Source organism: Pipistrellus kuhlii, unplaced genomic scaffold (genome assembly GCF_014108245.1).
Source record: "Pipistrellus kuhlii isolate mPipKuh1 unplaced genomic scaffold, mPipKuh1.p scaffold_m20_p_7, whole genome shotgun sequence".
Taxonomy (NCBI): Eukaryota; Metazoa; Chordata; class Mammalia; order Chiroptera; family Vespertilionidae; genus Pipistrellus; species Pipistrellus kuhlii.
The window spans coordinates 34,015,075-34,037,927 of record NW_023425573.1 but is presented as its reverse complement, the minus strand read 5'-3'; the positions used below and the strand labels follow the sequence as shown (position 1 = coordinate 34,037,927).

Sequence of the window (22,853 nt, the reverse complement as noted above, 5' to 3'; positions counted from 1 at the left end):
GAAACTATAGTCCTGTAGCACATTGCTAAAATGAACATCGTGATTGATTTAGTTGTTGCTTCCCTCCTGTTGAATGGGATCCAAGTGGCCTCTCCTGCTCTGCTCCCTCTTACTTTCCTTCTAGCAGTGCTTGCCTCTGCCCTTCCCTGTGGTTTATGAAAGTGTGGCCTGCAGGAAAGGGCTCTTCAAGTTCAGTTACAAATACTTTAGTCCATGCTCTAATGTTTGATAATGTTTGATTTTTGGGGCTACATCCTATAAACTGGTCATAAACAGAACCTTAAAGTTGGTTTACTTCCTTCTTCCCCACCCTGTTTCCTAATAGATTTGTGACTAATGGATTCAGAGACATTTTGCTGAAAATGGGGGTAGATCTGAAATCATGAAATCTTGTGTTCTGTCAACCCCCAGTCGAGAATTGGGACCCTTGCTATCCTGAACAAGTAGGGCTTTGAGTGGAAAGTTTAATTAGGGAAGGGCAAGTGGTTGTGGTCCAATATGTACCTGGGATTGGGGGGTCAAGTAGAATTGAGGGAGAGGAGGTCGAATTATGTGATACAGGAGGGCATGGATGTGAAGGACAATTTTCATCTGTTCATTCTTTTTCTCTAGGAGTTGTTTTGCCAGGAAAGCCATTCTGAATAAATAAAAAAATCAGATACTTGACTTTGTAGCCTCTGAGGCAAAGAGCCCACTCTCCTGGCCCTTAGCATCTGCTCCACCATGAGTCAGTGGCACTTAAATAGAACCTCCACAGGCGGAGCTGACTGCAAAGGGTCAGTGTCACCCTTCCTGCCCTGGCAGGCTGCATGCACTCAGCAGATACGTGCTATAAGCATTTCAGGGGGTAGAAAAAAGTATTCAATAAACTGTAACATTAAATTCTAGGTTTTTCGATGCATTGACAAGGTACTGACTTCAACAAGTTTGGAAGCTTGACGTTTACTCAAACGTTGAGTTCTGAGACCATTGCTCCGTGGATTAAAAGTCAAGAGTGTGCTCTGGCTGGTATTCCTCAGTGGTTAGAATATCGGCCTACGCACCTAAAGGTTGAGGGTTCAATTCTTAGTCAAAGGGCATGTACCTGGGTTGCAGGTACTCAGTTAGGGCACTTGCAGGAGGCAGCCAGTTGATGTGTCTCTTTCAGCAATGCTTTCTCTCTCTCTCTCTCTCTCTCTCTCTCTCTCTCTCTCTCTCTCTCTCTCTCTCTCTTTCTCTGCCTCCTCCCTCCCTCTTTCCCTCCCTCCCTCCCCCACCCTTCTCTCTCTTCCCTTTCAATTCTCTCTGAAAAGCAATGGAAAATATCCTCTGGTGAGAGGAAAAAAATTTTTCAATGTCAAGAGTGTAAAGAAAGTCTCCTGATTCTATGTGTGTGTATACGTGCAAACACAAACATTGAGACAAGTGTTGGCTCAGAGAGGCTCTTGGTAATGTGTCGGTCTGACCCCTTCCACCCACCTCGTTTATCTCATCCCTCGTGGCGCAGTACTGCAAGCTGCCGGCCAGGGCCCGCCCATGCTCCTCGGCTCTGGCTCGCCAGTCCACACTCTCCCCCTCAAGGATGTCCAGCTGCCGCTGCAGGTTCTTTGCAGACACATTAGCGCAGCTCTGAAAGCAAAAGAGAAATAGCAGTAACAAAGGGAACAGGCAAAGCAGCGGGGCAACAAGTAGGCTATTTACCTGCATTGTAAAATTCAGGAATGACATTTTAAAAAACAGGCTTCTGAAATACCTTCAGCATATCTGAATATAAGGATTTCACAAAGAAGCCAGGCACCCAGCATGGTGGGAAAGGCGAACTGTTCCACTTCCACTCTTGAAACTTCAGTTTTGAAGCCTGCACATCACACTAGCTCCTCAGAGACACCACTCATTACAAGGTGTAATTTTTACCTCAAAAGGCAGAAATCAAGCATTAGAAACATTTGGCTTCTGCGCAGTAATTTTCCTGTCAACCGGAGCTTCAGCTCAGGTTCATTATGCAAGTGCTCCCTCCAATCTCCCCTCGGCAGAGGGCTGCCAGGACCAAGGCCAGAGGAGACTAGAGAACAATTCGCATTATTTGTGCAAACTGAGGCGTCTTATTTCTTTCTTTTTAAAGTAAATTTATTAATAAAATAAAACTCTTTTTTAAAAAGCCCCTTCTTGGTAAAACTAGATTGCATTAGCAGATATTTTTATTCCTAGATCTTTTAATTAAAAAAAAAAATACTTTAGGTTCAGTGCATACCATAGAGTTTAGTGGATACTTAAACTTTAAAATAAAATTGTCCATTATTTCAATTAATATTCTACAGAATAAACATAATCTTTCCCTCAAATTGAGAGTTTAGAGGAGCAGGGGTCTTCAAACTACGGCCCGCGAGCCACATGCGGCCCGCAGAGGAGTCTGATCCGGCCCGCCAGGTTTTTTGGGCAGTGAGCGCAGCCGAGGTGTTACAGTAGGAATTAGTAGTTCATATAGTCCGGCCCTCCAGCTCTCTGAGGGACCGTGATCTGGCCCCCACTTTAAAAAGTTTGAGGACGCCTAATAGAGGAGATATATATATATATATATATATATATATATATATATATATATACTAATAATAGAGGAATATGGAAATTGTCTGGGACTCTATCACAGTAACAGTAATGACTGAATAGCAGGCTGCATGGTGAAACCGAATCAGCAGGGGGTGGTTAGTGAGGGACAACCAAATGATTGAATAGCAGGCTGTGGATGAGGGGAAGGCAGTTGGGGGTGATCAGGTCAGCAGGCAGAGTCAGTGAGGGATGATCAGGCTGGCAGGGGGAGAAGTTAGGGGTGATCAGTTAGGCAGGCAGGTGAGCAGTTAGGATCCAGCAGTCCCCGATTGTGATAGGGATGTCCAACTGCCTGGGGATCGGGCCTAAACTGGCAATCAGACATCCCCTAAGGGGTTCCTGATTGGAGACAGTGCAGGCTGGGCTGAGGAGAATATATATATATGGCCAGATTATTATGATCTCTGAACACATAATAATCTGGCCACTCAGTGTGTGTGTGTGTGTGTGTGTGTGTGCACTAATATATATATATTAGAGGCCTAGTGCATGAATTTGTGCATGGGTGAGGTCCAGCCAGCCTGGCCAGGGGGAGGAGACATGAGCAGTTGGCCAGCCTGCTTGCTGGTTGAACTCCTGTTCAAGGGTACAATTTACATATTAGCCTTTTATTATATAGGATATGCTCTGGCCAGATTATTATGCATTCAGAGATCATAATAATCTGGCCACTCAGTATATATATAATTTCAAGTTCAAATATACATATATTTTGCATCAGAGCCCAATGTGCTATTTATGAAAATTTGGTCTGGAATGATTTCCTTGTCATTAGACACCTTTGTAAGGTTCACCCATCCTGTGGAATCAAACAGTTCAAAGATAGTGCCCAGAGCCCTCGGCCTCCACCAGGGGGCTCTTTCATGATGGGTTTTTATGCTAAAGCAGCTTTTCTGGGCCTCAGGCTCTTCATCTATAAAGTGAGGGTCCTGGGCCAGGTGATTTCTAGGATACCTTCCAGACCTGCAATGCTAACATGGCATACTGTCCAAGAAGTAAAACAGGAGCCACATGAATACTTTTAAATTTTCTAGTAGTCATATTAAAAAGTAAAAGAAAAAAATGAAATTAATATTCATAATAGAGTTTAATCAACTAGATCCAAATGTCAACATTTTACCACATAACCAAATATAAAGATATTAATAAGTTTTTTGATATGAAGTGCTTGAAATCTGGCATACATTTCACACTCATAGCACCTCTCAATTTTTGCTACATTTCTATCAGAAATACTTTATCTGTATTTAAGTTTCATAGTCTCTAGTTTAAAGTGGAAATATCCAAGCTATTCCAAACATATTTAAATAACTACATTGTAAACTTTAAAAATTAAATTAAAAGTTTAGTTCCTTAGTTGCACTGAGCACATTTCAAATGCAAAAAAAAAACTAACTGCTATATTAGAAAACACATCTCTACAATTTTTTAAATCAGCATGAAAATAGATATATTAAAAAAGACTTTTATAATCATATTTTTCTTCTTAAAATGTTTTTCTTTTGTTATAGATGGTAGAAACTCACCACCGAAAACTGCCCCATGTTTTAATGCATTCTTAAATATAACACACACCAGGCAGTCTGCCTGGCTTCTCCGCTATGACACCCCAGCTATAATTAGGGATGAGTGATGGTGTTCTGAGTGGCTTACCGGCTGCTGCACTGAGGAGATGATGTCCACTCCCAGGCAAAGGGCCAGTTTGTGGAGATGGTCTATATGTGCCTGCTTTTCCTGAGAGCGACGGAGGCGAACCTGGACATTGTGCGCGTTATCCAGTTCCTTTGGCTGCTCTAGAAACTCCAATTCTCTTGATTTGAGATGTTCAAGCTGGAACACAAAGCATTTACAATTAACTTGTGTTTCATTTTTATGGAGACAGATTTTATATACATATATATTTTATTGATTTTTTACAGAGAGGAGGAGAGAGGGATAGAGAGTTAGAAACATCGATGAGAGAGAATCATCGATCAGCTGCCTCCTGCACACCCCCTACTGGGGATGTGCCCGCAACCAAGGTACATGCCCTTTACCGGAATCGAACCCGGGACCTTTCAATCCGCAGACCGACGCTCTATCCATTGAGCCAAACCGGTTTCGGCTGGAGACAGATTTTTAAAGCCTACTTCCTATTACATATTTTCCTAGCTTGTCAAATGCTGCCAAGTCCATCTATAATTATTAGTGGTATAACCAAATAAGAGTTACAATGCTGTCCTAACCAGTTTGGCTAAGTGGCTAGAGCGTCAGCCTGTGGACTAAAGGGTCCCAGGTTTGATTCTAGTCAAGGGCCTGTACTCTGGTTGCGGCACATTCCCAGTAGGGGGTGTGCAGGAGGCAGCTGGTCGATGTTTCTCTATCATCAATGTTTCTGTCTCTCTATCCCTTTCCCTTCCTCTCTTTAAAAAGTCAATAAAATATATTTTTTAAAAAGAGTTACAATGCTGCAAATCTATAGGGTAAACCTGAGAGGCTAATGTTGTCTTCTTTCTATTAAAGAAGAAAACACTCTTTTTTTGTTATAGTCTAAAACCTTAGGAATATCTAGGTCTATGACCTGAGTAAGTTCAGAGGCTGTTTTAAAGAGATACCAATACATCTCTATTTTCTGTTAATAAAGGCTATTAACACATTGCAGACCACTAGTTTTATTGCTAGCTTTACCCAGTGGCCAGATAAGTTTCTGTTGAATGACTACAAAAAATGTTTTACATAAATGTTAAAGGCACACTTTAAAATTAAATATCCATTGCATTTTGAAGTTATTTATTACATGTTCTTACAAGCTAATATCTTTTTAAAGTATGATACTTTATAAAACACTGTGCAATTTGAAGCAAAAATTCTCGTGATCCATCTACAATGAATTTTACTGCATACTCTATGCTGTCAGGTACTTGAGATACAAAAAAGAAAAAAAATCGAATTTGTTTTCAATTCAAAAACAATTCAAATTTCAAATTTCAACTCAAAAAGCTTACACTTGAGTTTGGGTTAAAAATTATTAAAAATCAAGATGCTACAATGACAGATAAGTGGAGTAACTAATGAGAGTTCTAGAAATTTAGAAGAGAGGAAAGTCAGTCCAAGCGAGGAAGATCTTTGGCAGAAGAAGCAGGGTTTAGAGCAGCGTTTTTCAACCGCTGTTCCGCGGCACACTAGTGTGCCGCGAGATGTTGCCTGGTGTGCCGTAGGTGCAGACAAGACAAGAATTTTATAATTTTTCACTATTTTGTTTACTTAATATTTCATAATAAAGTAATTATAAAATACTTTCTTTGTGTTTATTTGATTCCTATTCAAGAGAATTACTTTATATATAGTCAATATAGGCACAGAGTTAAATTTTTTAACATTTTCTAATGGTGGTGTGCCTCGTGATTTTTTTCATGAAACAAGTGTGCCTTTGCCCAAAAAAGGTTGAAAAACACTGGTTTAGAGAGTCATGAAGAGAGAAAAATGCCTGTCAAGTAATGGCAGCCTGGGAGTCAAAGAGTTGGAGACATGTGCACCATCTCTGAGGGACAGAGAGGGGCTGTTTGGCTGAAATATAAGGGAGGACAGAGATGCAGTGAGGGAGACCTTGGAGGCCAGATGTGAAAAGCTGCTAATAGAGTAAGCAATGTGGCTTTTACTTATATAATGATTTATATTCCACTTTAGAACGGAGGGTCTTGCAGACATCTATGACAAGGCTCACCTCTTCCTTGACTTGGTGAAACTGGACTGTCTTATACAGGATGTCCTCATAGTCCTGGATCCTCTCTTTCTGTTTTTGATGGAGTTGAATGAGGTCCTTCAGCTGTTGGTACTTTTCTTTCACAGGGGCACCTTTGCCATTTAACTCTTCTGATTCTTTTACAATGTATTCGACCTCATCATTCAGTTGCTAAAATGTTGATAACCATAAAAGAAATCCAACTTTCAGAGAGCTCTTTACTTAATAATGGACTATATGAAGATCTATCAACCATTCTCTCATTTGTTAACAAAAACTTCTGTGGGCCTCAACCCCCTCTCCTGTAAATTCAGGTATTGTATTTAATGCTAGGAGTATATTTCCATCCCTATCTTCTCAGATTTTTTTTTATTGTGAAAAATGAAAAAAAAAAGTATATAAAAGTTAGGTGGTGAAATGAAAGGTCATGTATTTCTATAGCTCACCAAATATTCTAGTTGTCTGCTAAGTAAATGCATTTCATAAATAGTTCTTAAACATATTTTTATTGATTTCAGAGAGGAAGGGAGAGAGAGAGACAGAAACATCAATGATGAAAGAGAATCTTTGATCAGCTGCCTCCTGCGTGCCCCCTATTGATGATTGAGCCCACGACCCAGGCAGGTGCCTGGGACTTGGGCTCAATCAAACCTAGGAATCAAACCTAGGACCCCTCTGTCCACAAGCTGATACTCTATCCATTGAGCCAAATCAGCCATGACCAGATATTTTATGAAGCCATGAGCCTCTGTAATATTTAGAATCAGGTGGTCTAGTAAGAACAACAAAAGAAACAAAGTATAAAAATATATTAGGGGAATTGCTTGTCCTCGTGATTAAAGAATGATCAGAATGAACCACAGCCGAGTAGCACAGCTAGATATGCTGCTTCAAAAGTGGCCGCCCCTGAATCCACAAATAGCCACCTCAATTAGGGAGGGATAAACTGTCTTCCCTTTTACCCAGCACTACTCATACATCCCTCATATAGTTCCAGATCCTGGGGTAGAATTTGCAAAGCATGGACTACTCAGAGAGGAAGCTACTATAATTTTGGATCTTACAGCAAAGATAAAAATAGTGGAAATGATTTAGGCTAAGGAAATAATTTGCAGAAGAGTGACCTAATAAGGGTCTTCAAGTTTAAATCAAGCAGGTGGGCATCAAAAAATATGCATATCACAGACAGAGCTAAAGAAGCTAGACAGAAGCTAATGTAGAGGAGTTTGCACATACGCACACTCTTGCATGTGTAGGGCAGGTACACACAAGCACACATAAAATGCAAATAAGCGTGCAACACAGGGCACATAAATAAACCTCACATATATATAGGCTAATTGGATTTTCTAAGAGTTCACTGTGGGCTACAATGTTTGTGTGTTTGGGGGAGATGGGCGTGAGGGGTTGGGGGGTTGATTATATACTATGAAGGTTTGTGGGAAATTTATGTAAATTAGATATTCTGTAAAAGAACCCTCTGTCTTCTAATTCTGGGGTTCTTTATAGCCAACACTTCCAAAGTTTTGACAAACAGAAGCACAGGTATCTTAACTTTGTAATCCAGTCGGGAGGATTACATGCCTGGTGACCTTGTTTGGCAATTGACCTGAGTTTAGAAGTGCAGCAGGTGGGGGGATGGAATGCATTAGCAGCCAGGGACTGGGAGCATGACTCATGGTTTTATCTCTCCCATCCTGAGAGCTCTCAGAGGGAAATAGGTGAGCGCAGCAAAATTCCTGGGAAGGCGGTAGGCGCCAGAGACTGGAAACAGTGACATCACTTAGGACATTTCAGGGGCAGAGGGCAGCTTAGCCTCTGTGTCAGCGGGTGCCCGTCCTTGTTCAGAGATGACTCTAACCCTTAGAAAATGACTACAGTGCATTTAGGTATGCTGATTACATTAATAAGAAAATAATTTAATGCAAATTAAAATCATCTAAGATAAGACTACCTTGAGGACATTTTACAGCCCAAATATTTGTGTATCATTAAATACAAAATAGTGAGAGGGAAAAAAAACACACACACACATAAGAACAGTGTGTTTTTAAGTGGATTTTTAGACAAGCAATGCTTAAAAAAAAAAAAAAGTAATTCACCAGTCTGTTAAAATTAATTAGGTAAACTAATTAAATGGTTAAAAAATGTTTTCCATTCGCCCAAGTCCATCCGTTTGTTGCTTTACCTGGCACTGAGGCTTCATTGCCTTCCAGTGTTTCCTCAGACCTAGAATGGTCTGGAGGCTCCCGCCAAGGTCAAGTGCAGACACAGGCATGAGTGCTTCCTGAAGAAGTTTTAAGTTGTGAGTAGTCTGAAATAAACGTGGGATGGTTAAGCGTATGTTTTCTTTGCCACCATCAGCAAATACACTATGGTCATTCTGGTGATGACATGGTGTGTCGTTAAACTTTTCAATCCCATGAGAATACTCATGACCTCAAGTGAGCTCCTGGTTCTAAACCCCATTAATGAAGAAAAGCATGAGCCCTCGGTTTCCCTTCCCTCTTTTGGTCTTATTGTGGTAAAATAGACATAACACGGTTGAGCATTTTAACCATTTCTAAGTGTGCAGTTCGGTGGCATTAGCATTCTCGTGGGTGTGCAACCATCACCACCGTCCAGCCCAGAACTTCTTCATCATCCCTAATGCAGCTCTGTACCCATCAGACACTAACTCCCATTCCCACCCTCATCTCAGCCCCTGGTGACTTCTAGTCTGAATGTGACTACTCCAGGTACTTCACATAAGCAGAATATCATATTCATCCCTTTGTATCTGACTAATTTCACTTAGGATAATGTTTTCACGGTCCTTCCATGCTGTACCATGTGTCAGGATTTCATCTAATTTCTTTCTTTTTTTATTTTTTTTGTTAAATTATTATCTGTGTACATACCTTACCATTGCCCCCCCATACAATCCCTCCCTCCCCAGAGTTTTGTGTCCATTGGTTGTACTTATATGCATGTATACAAGTCCTTCGGTTGATCTATTCTCTCCCCCAGATCTCCCGACCCTTCCCGCTGTAATTTGACAGTCTGCCTGTTGCTTTACTGTCTCTATATCTATCTTCTGAAGACTGAATGTCCCCCACTGCGTGCTCCTCACCTTTCTCAGTTGCTCTTTGAACGCTTCCCACTGCTGTTTCACCGGCTTGCGTGCAGCGGCTCTGAGTCGCCATGCCGTCCGAAGGCGGCCGAGTCCTTCCCTTTCTGCCTTCTGACTTTCCATAGTGTTCTCCGTCATGTGCACTTTGTTTTTCACATTTAATATTTCACCCTCTTTTGCCTGTTAAAATTAACAATCCGCATAATGGCTTTTCTTTCCCAAGAAATGCAACATCTTTCCAGATAGCTACTCTAGGAGGCAGTCACGATCACAACCAAAGCAGAGCAGGGACGGTTCTAACAGCAAGGCAAAGCAGGAGCGCGCCTGCCTGCTCAGGGGCCTGGCTAGGCTCTCAGAACCCATGTTCCCTGCGTGGGCACCAGGTCCTGAGTTCTCCAAGCACCCAGTGCTGCTGGAGTCACCTGCTGGAGTCTATTTCCTGGGGTTCTAAAGGGTGACTGGATAAGCTCCTGGGTACACAGAAATATTAAAGTGAAGATTACCTTAATGCATACATTTTAAAGTGTATTCTGCCTTTCATTTTAACACTCTCAATAGCAGATGTCACAACCTGGGTATCAGGGAATAGGAGAAGGCAAATTGCTCTGGGCCATCTTTTCTTAAGCTTCTCCATTGTATATATTACAACGATTCTAAGTTTCCCAGTTCCTCGAGCTACTTCCTTTTGTGAGAACTGAAATGTGTATCCGTATCTTTATTTCTGTATGTCTATTGTGCAACCAGAAGCACAGTATCTAAGTTTAAAGACTTCCCTTAGCAACTTCTAGATGCCCTGGCTAACTGATTTGAAATCTTTAAAACAATGGTTTTAAACAAGGCGAAATTTAATTGGAGGAAGAAAGATAAGGGAGGCAAAGAGTAAGATCATGTGCTATTTTACGCACAAACATGGAAAAATGCAGAAGAATCTTTGTTTGGCAAAACCATGATTTTTACTTTGATGACCGGCTGTTCTCAATAAATCCTTGACTTTCTAAGGAGCAAATGTACATGGATTTTTATAATGACAATGGCAACTAATTATCTTTTTAAAAGTCCAGGGACCTCTTAGATTGTAGTCAGAAGATGGTGTCCTAAAATTGTAACAGGATATTTTTAAATAATAACCCATCTTATTTTTAAATTAATTTAAATAGCAATAATATTGTCTATTTATATTCTTATATTAATTCAGACATTATAAAAATCCAATTAATTGCAAAAAAACACGATAATTGCAGGCCCTAAAGATATTTTTTTGCCCATGAATTTGGGGATCTAGGAATCAAATGATACATTTTGTAATTATGATTAAAAGATGCTAAATATTATGAAATATATTTGATAACTTCAGCCAGATCCAGCCCAAATCATAATTTTAATCTATGCTATAAATAAAGACTGGGTATCTTTCATCTTTTATTAAGAAACTACTGATCAAAATGTAATGTAATACACAGTTTAATGTAACTGTGGACCTTGCAGCATGCCAATGACAGCTATACTCAGCAGGGAGTGATGGTCTGAGTGAAGTCTGGAAAAAGGAGAGATTTAGCAGCATTTGTTGATGTCTGGCTGGCAGGATGCAAAAACAGTGATTATGTACTTGGCAGACGTAAGTGTTTTGACCTCTCAGGAAGATTAATCTACAGGAGGTCTAGTTAGTAAACACACTATTCACTCTACTTCTGTGGAAGGGCATGGCAAACTTTGCCATAACCTAGCCCAACAGGGCACTCAATTCTCAATTTTCCATTTATATGCAGGCACAATAAGTGCTCTTCTGATATCTTTTTATTTTTATTTTTATTTTTTAGATTCCTTGATAACAGGAAGGCGGTGCCCCAAATAACATCTTTGCGTTTACCACTATGAATTTGTAAACTGGCACTTTTATCAAGATGTCTGCCAGATTTCTCACTTAACTCAGCTTCTTTAATCTTGATGACTTTTAGATGAACTGAAAATTTTTTAATTTCCAGCTTGAAAATATGAGCCACGGCAGCCCAATCAAGAGCGCAACACTGGGCGGAAAATGCCAGCTGGCATTCTCCCTTCTTAACAGCCAAACTGGTTACCACATTTCGACAATAATGTTTGTTTAAAAGCCTAATGCTCCAAAAGATATGAGAATAAAAAATGTGTTTCACTTGCTTTACCAACAATTCCCTACCTCAGAATGATGCTGAACCAATGAAGTTAACTATTATTTGGTCCATAATTCTTATCAATAAGGAGGAATTTATTTATCATAAGACAGTGGTAAGAAGCTTAGGGTAAAGGATTCATTTTTTAAACATAACACCTGACATTTGATAAATTTTCACTAGTCCTACCAAAACAGGACTACATAACTGGAAAGCAAGAGAAAAAGTAGACAACTCAGATCCAGATGCAGGAATTAGCTAACACACACTTTAAATGCCCGTGATTAATACAGCTAAAAAAGTATCCAACTAGTGTTGCTCAGTGGTTGAGCGTCAACCTATGAATCAGGAGATCACTGTTCAATTTCAGGTCAAGGCACATGGCCCGGGTTTTGGGCTCAATCCCCACTAGGGGGTGTGCAGGAGGCAGCTGATCAATGATTATCTGTCATCATTGAAGTTTCTGTCTCTCTCTCTCCCTCTCCCTTCTCTGAAATTGATTCAGATATATGTATAGCAAAGGTGGAGAATGAGAATGAAAGGATAGGAAAGATAATTTAATCAGCAACTGAAATCTAACTAGAGAGAAGGAGAGAGAGAGAGAGAGAGAGAGAGAGAGAGAGAGAGAGAGAGAGAGAGAGAGAGAGAGAGAGAGAGAGAGAGAGAGAGAGAGAGAGAGAGAGAAAGAGAGAGAGAGAGAGAGAGAGGAGAAAGATGAAAGACTCATGGACACAGACAACAGTATAGTGATTACCAGTGGGAAGTTGGGGAGGTAGAAGGTAATGGGGGATTAAAAGGTGATGGAAGGAGATTTGACTGGAAGTGGTAAACACAATACAATATACCGATGATGTATTATTGAATTGCATACTTGAAACCTGTATAACTTTATTAACTAATGCCATCCAATAAATTCAATCAAAACAATCAAATGGAAACTACAGAACTAAAAAGTAAAATTTCTGAAATGAAGTTAGTAATAATTAAGCAAAAAATGCAATTTGCAAATATTTGAATTCACTTAAGAGTGCAAATTAGAGAAGTACACAATCAAGAGTTGGAAGAATATATACTGAACAAAGTAAAAATGTAAAAGATAAATAAATGGTAGGTAGGTAGGTAGGTAATAGATGTTCTAAATATTCCAAATGAAAAACAACAATTGTTTTTACAAACAGCACCTGGATAACATAAGAATATGGGCAAATTGCTTAGCAAGTTTCCTCTGATGCTTAAAGGTAGTATAAGATATGTCAGAACTGTTTCATGAATATTTTGTTTCCACACAAATTGAACAAGCTTGGCTTTCAAACAACAAAGATTGAAACAAAGAAGATAATGTCATTCTCACATAATTTTTAAATTAAGAAACTCAAGCCTTAGGTCTTGAACCAAAAAAACAAAGAGAAAATTGCAGTTGAAAGTAGATGAGGGTAGTTAGACAAAACCTAACTCTTCCAAGTGAATTCAGGCTCCAGGCTGAGATTAATCACATTCCAGAGTACGGAGAAAATTGTAGATGTCAGTTATCTTTGCAAGTCTACAGAAAATAGGAGGAGGGCCAGGCAATTAGGGAAAGAAAAATGCCTTGATTTTCAAAGCGGGGAGACTGGGCTACAGAGTTTACAGATTGGAAAGCTTTACAGTGAAAGCCGAGTTCATCATTGATCAAGCAGTTTGTGAGCACTTTGGAAAGAATCTCTTGCTCACTATGAGCCAACCTGATTTCTGCCAAATTATTTTCATGCAATTGATAGGATATTAGGTAGATTAGAATTAAACCCAGGAGAGATGGCTAATGTAGTAGATAGCAGATGCAAAATTAGTTTGACAAGATGGAATCATGGGTAAAGATGAACAAGATGACACTGAATAGAAATAAATATAGAGGCCCACATTTGTATGTAAAAGATAAATACCTAACACAGATATAAAATGGGAGAGACCTAGCTTGGCAGGAATTGTAATAAAAATTCATGGGAGTTATATTCAATCACAAGTTTAATATGAACCAGCATAGTGAAGTCATGGCTAAAAATGAATGCATTACCTTAGGACTCATTAGTAAAGAATGATGTCCACTTTGTTGTACTCTGTGTTAAAGTTGCACTTTACTTTTGGGTTACACTTTATGAATAGCTTTAACAAACCATAAACATTTTGGGGATCAGGATGGAGAGAGAAATGAAGCTGCCTCATAATTGACAAAAAGGATTTGCATGTGGTTTGCTGGAGAAAGGACTCCCAGATTAGATATAGCAATTATTTGCAATGTTTGAAGGACTTTCATATGTAAGAGAAATCAAATATGAATAGTCTCCCCTTACCTCATGCAACTACATAGGGTTAGAACCAGGTATGAAGACAGATTTGACTTAACGTTTTTTAAAAATGTTTTCTAGCAGCTCTTATTTTCTAACAATGAAATGAGCAGTTTCATGAGGAAGATACTTGAAGGAGAAGGGGATTAGCATCTTTTAAGAATTCTGTGGAGAACTTCATATGGGTCAGAGGTTGATCAGAGGATTCTAGAGTATTTTACAGACATAAGCGGACCACTAAAGTTTAGGATACATTTGTAAATATGACAGAGCTTCACTACAGAAAGATATGCTATAGGAAGAAATTCTTCAAAATGAAGATTCAGCCTAGATGTTCACCTGCGCCACTGGAAATGTTGTCAGGACTTCGTTGGAGGCTCTCAGCATAATTTAGAACCCTAGGGTGAACGTCCATGTAAGAATAAAAACGTTGCATTTGGATTAGAGCCAATCTTTCTTGTAGATAGTTATAACTTACGGGAAGTGTAAGACTAAATAAACACAGATGTGCTAGGCTTTGGCACTGCTCTAGATTGAATGAAGCTAAAAAAAAACAAACTTTCTAAACCCACCCTGACGATGGATAGTTGAAGTTCTGAATTTATAATTTTGACTTTGACAAGTAATCCTTGCAGAAGGTGTGACTCACATAATGTTATTCTCACCATATTTATCAAATTAAGGAACTCAAGCCCTAGGTCTTGAACTAAAAAACTCCTTTTTAAGAAGAGCTGCCACTGCTTCTCAGCTGAGTCAGACCAGTGCCTGGCTTCCGCAGAGTCCTCTTCCTTCCTCAGGCTTTCCATTCGGTAAAACTCCTTCAGACGCTCACATTGCTCCTTCACCTGAGAGAGAGAGAGAGAGAAAGAAAGAGAAAACACAAATCCAAGAGAAGAATATTTGCAAACATTTTTAAAGAAAATGACACAAGATTTCGATAAAAGCTTTATGTGAAAATTAAATGGAAACTACATTTCAGACCTTTTTTTTTTTTTTTTCTTCAGAGAAAGGAAGAGAGATAGGGACGGTGGGAAAGAGAGAGAGAAAAACAACATCTTACATGCCCCAGCTGATAACTGAATCTCCAGGTATGTCCCCCGACTGGAAATCAAACCCACGGGACCTTGTGGTGCACAGGGTGACGTTCCACCCAACTGAGCCCCTGTGGCCAGGGCCAGGATTCTTTAAATAACTTAAGCATTGTCAATTTATTAAAAACGATGTTAGAATCTATCTAAGCTGTTTACAGACCAGACTACTACTGGGCAATAAATTGAACTAACAAGTTTATTATCTCTAAGACCTACTGTGACCCAAATCATATTTATATATTTTGTGTAATGTGTGTTTTGCAATTGGGGACAATTTATGTCAAATACTGGTGTGATAATATTTAAAGCTGAGTTTTATAATTCAGAGGAAAGCTAGACAAGAAATAAATGAGAAAATAAATATAAGTCAGTGAAATATTAGTAACTCACTATTTACTTTGAATCAGTGATAAACCTGAATGAGAATACAATTACTAATTTTCGGTACAAATGTTAATATTCAACTGCTTCCATGACCTAATCTTATCAAGTATATTACTTGATCTCCTTAGAATTACATTTTTTTTTCCTTTGCTAACCAATGTATGTAGGACTGGATTATTTTCAATCACTCTCTTTGAAAAGAGCTTATATAAAATCAAATGTGGTGATAGCAAAAAGAATGTGGTGATAGAACTAAAGATGAACATTTAATTGGCTGACACAGAAACAGTGGGAAATTTTGACACAAGTTTTTATGCATTTTGAACAATATTTAATGGTCAATGGACAAGACTCAAAGAGCTTGTGACTACCAAAATCAATCTAAACAGGGTAGAAATTTCAGGTGATGGTTAGTCACTGTGTTTTAAAATTTTTAACAACATTCTTAATTAAAATGAACTTAATAGAAGAGCCTGCAAATGGCCTCAGGAACAGACGTGCTCTCTACATTTCCCATGTTCTATTTATTCATGACCCTGTTTTGCTGATTCTTATCTCCTCAGCCCAGAATGATCTTTTCTCAGTGTTGTGCTCCTACACATCCTTCATGAGCTAGTTGAATGGCTACCTCCTCCAAAAAGTCTGTCCTACTAAGAATTAGCATTTATTTCCTTGGATTCCCAAAGATAGTTCTGGAAGAAAGATAACCAAAAGCAAGATATTACAACACAAGGACAATCAATATACACACAATGCTACGGGCTTAGTAAGGAGGGACCATTTTTGAATTATTGGTGAACTGAAACCACAGGGGTGTGTGTGTGTGTGTGTGTGTGTGTGTGTGTGTGTGTGTAATTTTCATAGGAAAAGCATGACTCTGGGACCCTCCATACTTCAGGAACAGGGAACCAAATTAGGAAAAAAAAAGAAGGAACAGATGAAGCAGACAGAGTCATTACACTTATGTGAAGTATCCAAATAAGGCAAATCTATAGAGATAGAAAGCAGGTCAGTCCTTGCCCAAGGCTGGGAGTGGAAACAAAGATTAACTACAAAGTGCACTGGGGCTACTTTTGGGATGATGAAACTATCCTAAAACTAGAATGCAGTGATTATTGCACAATTCAATAAATATAATAAAAATCATTGTACTCCAAAATAGATTAATTGTATGCTATATAAATTATACTTAAATAAATCTGGGGGGAGAGGGTTTAAGCCAAAGGAGGTAAGAATAACTGGATTAAATAAATGTGGCAGAGTGATTAAGCAGAATGAAGACAGAAAATAGAGATTTCATTTATCAGTAAGTAACTTATAAGGACATTTTCAATGGAGTGAAGAGGTAGCAGATGGCTGGATTAAATTGCTGTAGGATGAGGACTGGGAAGGGTGCACAAGTAAAGACAAGAAATGTCATCTTCCCAGTCAAGTCCAGATGTAAAGGGAAAGAAAGTATAGAGTGGTTGCCTTCATGAGGGCAAGACCATTTGGGCATAACTGTAGACCAAAGGCAAGGAAGTAGTGGAAAAAGCAAATTTGAAACATTAGAGGAGGCTAGTACAGCTAGATTCTGAAGGATGTGGGAACATACAGGGAGGGACTAATTTTCTCTTAGTGCTGGACAGAAGTAGGGACTTGACTTTATTGGTGACAGTGGAAGAGGGGCGAATAATCAATTGGTTTGGTTTGGAAGTCCAAGAAATCAAGGCAGTTAAGTTCAATGACTCTTTCGTTGTTATTGTTACATATGAAGTAAGGGCACCAGCTGAGATTTAAGTATGGAAACTGGGGTAAGATTTTTGAAAATTGCTTCTGAATGGGTGCCAATAGGGAGCATGTGGGAGACCCAGCTGAGGCAGAGACCCATCAATTTGTAACAGTGCCAATCAGCACAATTGTACAATCAATTGTATGATTTTCTGCAGCAGTGTCTGGAAGCTTGGGAAGAAAAGTTGAGTAAACAGAGTCTTGGATTAATCTAGTATTGGGAATTGGCAGGGCTCCTCAGGGTGGAAGGCAGGAAGTTGAGGGCATGGAGAATGGAATGCAAATGAGTAACCATGAGCTGGTGAGGAAAGAAGGAAAACCTGAGGGGGAAGGAGAGTGACAGAGTCAGAGCACTGCCAACATTAGAACAGAAGGCTCTGCCAGCTAGGAAAACCAATTAAGTGAAAGCTGGGAAGAGGGAAGAACATAGGTTCTTCTGAGGAGGTGGTGTTTGCAAAGCTAAGGGTTCAGTCCTAAACCCACAGCTCCAGGGGCCAGGGTAGGTCATGGAAGCAGAAACTGAACCAGAAATCAAGGAGGTATGTTTTTGGCAATAAAGTTGCAGAAAACAAACACTTCTTTGTACCTTTTCCACCATTTCTAATCCTGAGTAAAAACATTCATCAACAGGATAATGCTGTTGGTTGTAATACCTCTGCTGAACCAAGAGAGTTTGGAGCTAAATCATAGAAATTATAAAAGATGAGTGAAGAGGTAGAAAGGAGGCAGCATTTCCCCAAGATTTCCAGGGACTTGGCATGGCCTTCCATCAGAGGGGCAAGAATTCAGAATATTATAGACCAAGAACTGACAGAGGAAGGAGGATGGCAGGATGAGAGGTAGGGTGAGGGTGTCTGCAGGGTAGGAGTGAGAAGATGGAAATCTAGCATGCTAACTAACTTTGGTTGGCTTTACCCCGGAGTGACCCTGCTGGCTCTGCCCCCACTAAACCAGTGCCTGCCATCCTGAAGAGAGCGGGGTCCACATGAGCCTGGTGCACTAGGACCAGAGTTAAATGAGGTGGGACCCTAGCATTATCTTCAAGCACCAGGGACCTCTGAGACATGGACTCCTACTCGAGTAGAGGGAATTTTACAGATTGTCTAATACAAACCTGTCAAAGATTGCCTCAGAAGAAGCTCTCTGAAGCAACTTGTTAAAAGGCATCACGCAAGATTGACCTAAGCTTGGACCTCAAAGCCCATAATTTCCGATTCTGTGTCTGTTAAATGAACCATGTGAATTGCTTAGGCATTTAAAGAAAACCATGCAGAAAACACACACTTCTTTGTACCTTTTCCACCATGGTTTAGAAGATGACTTATTTTTAAATAATTTTGTGCTATCTTTAGAATAGTGTAAATATTTATGGGCCAAAGTTAAAAAGTGTTCTAACACAACCACTTTGCTTATTTGCATGTATATCTACACATACACATTTGTATTGTGCTTTTGTAAAACAACTTTCTGCTTTAGTTTTGTATGGTGCCCTGGTGAATCAAGGGCCTACAAGTGAGTACATGCTCTGGGGTGGACGATATGGGACAACCCACCGGGGCTTCCCTCCCCATAGGACGCAGGAAGCTGACAGGAGCCACCTTGTTGATAAAAGAGAGCACACAGGTACTGTACCTCCTCTGATGACTTTAAAAATGCCACATAGGTCTGCAGGACCTGGGACCTGGAGCCGATGCTTTGGCCAAGTATGTTTAATTCTTCCTCCAGCCATTTAGCTTTAGAAGAAAGTGAAGCCACTTCATCAGGTTCAAATTCATTTTTCTCTGTCATAAATTTCGTGGCTGCTTCTAATTCATGTGATGCTTCCTATGAAAGCAAAGCGCGGAGGGTCAGAAGCTGACAGGGGAATCATGAACATTCACATTTCATTACCTTCTGCACATCCATCTATAACGGTTATTAATTGAACTTGTAACCAAGACTCTCCTGAATAAAAGGAAGGCACAACTTTCCAAAATTAAAAAAAAAAGTGTCTTAAAATAGAAACCATCTCAAAGTATTTTTCAGTCTATCAGCTACACTTTTTTTTAGAGCATTCTAAATTCTGTCACAAATAGAAGAAAAGTTGTTCAGTATGAAAGGTGGTAAAACAAAATGGCAAAAACACTTTAAATAATTTAAATAAAATAAGTATAGACCAGAATTGTTTTTGAAATTAACAATAGCTCTAGCAAATTCTTAAAGCAATGTTGTTATGTACAAAATGGCAATTTTATATAAATTATTTCCTCATTTTTTAATTTACAAAAATGATATCGATTACACAGTCTTGTTTGAATTGCTATCTAGAAGGATTTTTAAACAAGTGTAGGGAAGTATTAGATATGGGATCTAAAAGCCTAGAGAGTCTGTGAATTTGCCTTGCTTAGGGTAGCTCTTCTGTGCTTTATTTTGAGTGCAGTTTGTGGCATGTGGGATCTAACCACTGACAAAGTGAATGAGTGAATACTGTAGGCATTACAGACACCATTGCCACAGAAAGCCACGTAAGTTGTCATGTGGTACCATGCTAGGAATCAAGCAAAAAGGAATAAAAAAAACTTCATTTTCATTTGCAGCAAGAAGGGATGGCTTCCCCCCTTGTGTTTAATATGCTTCCCAAGTCGTTCACTGAATGATGGCGATTTTAATACACGAGTGCAGCTTCCCGACTGCACTCGGGGAAGGAGGAAGCAGGGGGAGTTTCTCCCTTAATTCTAGAAATTTTGGAATATAAAAATGAATTCAGACATATATTTTATTTTAAGCGTTCAAAATAATGAATTACAAACACTTCATTAAACAAATGGGCTTGTCTGTGAGCTGTGGGTGCGGGTGCCTCTGTGAAGGAGGCTATGCTGCTGAGGATTGATGGGGAGGCACAGCCACCCCTGCTGGTTGGGGGAGCCAGGGCCACAGGTGACTCACTTTCCTAAACACCTGGGCCAGGTCTGGAGCTACCAGCAAGAATGTTTGAACCTAAGTCCCATGGGAAAGGAGAAAGGGGGTTAGAGAGGGTGCTAGGAAGAGGAGGGCAATTTCTGTCTCCTAAGTCTTAGTGTGCAGATAAGATTTGCCTCCTGGAATCTTGTATTAACACAAGTGGCTTCTGGCAATTTTCTTTTGTAACTCACTCTAGTAGAAAATCACGAATAGTCTTATAAATGCAATCTCCCTGCCTCCTCTGGATCCCCAAAAGGAGTTTCTAACATCTTTCAGGCCAGGAAAAGGGGCTAAATGAGTGTTTAATACCAGGCTAGAATGTTGAACTTCAATGAGCTCAAACTCCCTAGTAAATGCATGTTTAAAGATACACCTAAAAGTAGGAGTTTTTAAGTCATTATTTACCACAATATTAATTTAGAATTGCAGTCCTCATGAGAACTAGGAGTTTTATAGCTACCAGATATAAAGAAATCATCTTAACAAAATCGTATCCATGATAATAATTCTCATTGTATTTACCTTAGCTTGGGTATCTAATTCCAAATATTTACGCAAAATCTTCTCTGACTCAGAAAGGCTGGATCTGACATCCATGGCATTGGAAAGTACTAGACTGATTTCCTGAATTGACATTTCCACCTATAGGAAAAAATACATGTAACCTAGGGAACATGTATTTGCATATGCATAGAGAAGGTAAATATTACTCTACACATTCCCATTATCCTTTAATGTAAATCAACATTAAGCTAAAATAGTTTTAAATATTTTAGAATTTCATATTTAAATTAGTAATGCTGCTCTTTATATGGGGTAATGCTGCTGATCCACCAGTAGAGGGTGTATGTTTTAAAATATTTCATTATACCAATAGCAATGAGATAAAAAGCAATCATCCATGCCCTCTTAAGAATTTGTTGTCTGTATTATCTAAACAGGATAATGTACTTGCCAACACATATGCAGAAGTGAATGTATCTAATTAATTCACAAGCATCCACTATAAGTTGAACATGGCCCAATTTACTGGCACATTTTTAGGTAGAGGTCTAGAGTTTGCGTATTAGATCATCTTATGGGTTACTAATTTTAGGGCTGGGGGATCCTGAGGCAGCACCAAACCCTATAAATGTAATAATAAAATGGGAACACACTTAGGTAATGTAATTGATGAATGTGAAGAATGTACACATGAATAAATGTATAAAGTGACCTTTAAAGGTTTTATTCCATTCAAGTCACTGCCTTCATCTGGACTCTCACCAGAGCCCATACTTCCCAGATCAAATGGGTTCTGAACTGGCAGTAAGACAATAGCAACAGCTGTGTGGGTTCCTCATCATCACCACTAACTTAGCTTGAGTCTCAAGCTCTAGGGAATGTGGCTCCACAGCTGCCGCTGTATTTGGAATCTCCCTGGAACCCTGGCCTCAGAACAAGGCTCAAATTCCCAAGTTTCTGGACCAATAACAGGTGGGGTGACAATTTAAATAGGGACTATGGTTAACTAATGAACTCTCCTGTGAAGTCTCCTATTATAATTCTACTTAAGTTAAGCATATAAATCCATTGTATTATAAGAAATTATCATAAAATTTTGAGACATTAATATCATTGAGATATTATTAGTTTTTGCTGTATATTCCACCTACAGGTAAGTAACTTTTTATTTAGTCAAATAGTAGCTGCCTGATTTCATTCCTTTTTGAAAATAGAAAGTAAAATTCTCACATACCAAGACATTCTATTCACTCTGCAGAAAGGATTTCCAAGTGTGTGCTTATATTCAGAATAACCATGTCCATTGCACTGGCCTCGTTCAATAAAATACGATGATGGCAATTTATTCCTGGAACTCTTATAACTCACCATTTTTGTTATGTATCGAATGTCCTCACGTTCTATGGTTCCATGTTAACTAAAAGTTGCGCATATTGGAACCATGCAGAAAGTCATGTAAATCAAGGACACCATCAAAACATGCACATGGTTAGAACTGCTTTTGTGTATACATGTTTGTGGCTGGGTGGCAAGAAGGGTTACATATATAGTTTTGGCACATGGGGCAGGGATGGATGATGAACAATGGTCAATTGCAACTCTATTCTGTCCAATTGTAAAGCCTAGCATGTGCCACGAGAGAAGCCTAAGGAGACATCCCCTTGTTATCCCTCAGGCCCACATGTGCGATTACCACATCATCTATTATCATCAAACAAAAGGTTCATCTAAATTGCATCTTAAGGAGGACGTATTTTATGAAACTACCTTCCTCAGGTAGCCCTCCACCGAGGCTGCTAACTGTTGTTTCTTGAGAGCAAACTCCTTGTGCGCTGAACACTGTCCGGTCAGATGATCCACTTGTCTCTGGATGCATCCCATCATCTCATGGACGCCGGTCATCCCCCGGGAGCTGAGAGGAACAGCCAGCTGTTAGTTCATTCCACCCCCATCTAGAAGCCCCAGGGTCAGGGAACATCTGACAGTAGATTTGCTCTTTCATGAGAGGTACAAGTTGATAAAAGTTATCAAGCTTCAGACTTTAGGATAACCAAAATTTTAGTGGCGATGGTCCTAGTACAGAAAAGAACACCAAATTATGTTCCTTAGTTTAAGTCAGTCCATCCTGAGGGAAAAGATGAGTTGTGGGTTTTACAACCAGATATAATCTTCTCTAAAGGTTTATTTTTCCTATTATAAGGATTTTAAAGATTTTAAAATTTTTAAGGAGAGATTTTAAGGATTTTAAGGCAAAAAGCACAATGTGCTTGCCAAGAT

At 39.4% G+C, this 22,853-nt stretch overlaps 1 protein-coding gene across 3 annotated transcripts in view; it reads right to left on the bottom strand.

The window, feature by feature from the left end:
- Positions 1-22,853, bottom strand: part of CCDC141 (coiled-coil domain containing 141) — a 159,906-nt gene that overhangs the window by 31,273 nt on the left and 105,780 nt on the right. For all 3 annotated transcript variants that reach the window (XM_036421943.2, XM_036421941.2, XM_036421940.2), the window contains exons 9-17: positions 22,344-22,488; positions 20,595-20,714; positions 18,765-18,956; positions 14,553-14,732; positions 9,420-9,599; positions 8,496-8,621; positions 6,290-6,478; positions 4,240-4,416; positions 1,459-1,608 (exon numbers count right to left, since the gene is read on the bottom strand). In XM_036421943.2, the coding sequence (XP_036277836.1) occupies positions 1,459-1,608; positions 4,240-4,416; positions 6,290-6,478; positions 8,496-8,621; positions 9,420-9,599; positions 14,553-14,732; positions 18,765-18,956; positions 20,595-20,714; positions 22,344-22,488 (1,459 nt within the window). The remainder of the gene's footprint in view (positions 1-1,458; positions 1,609-4,239; positions 4,417-6,289; positions 6,479-8,495; positions 8,622-9,419; positions 9,600-14,552; positions 14,733-18,764; positions 18,957-20,594; positions 20,715-22,343; positions 22,489-22,853) is intronic.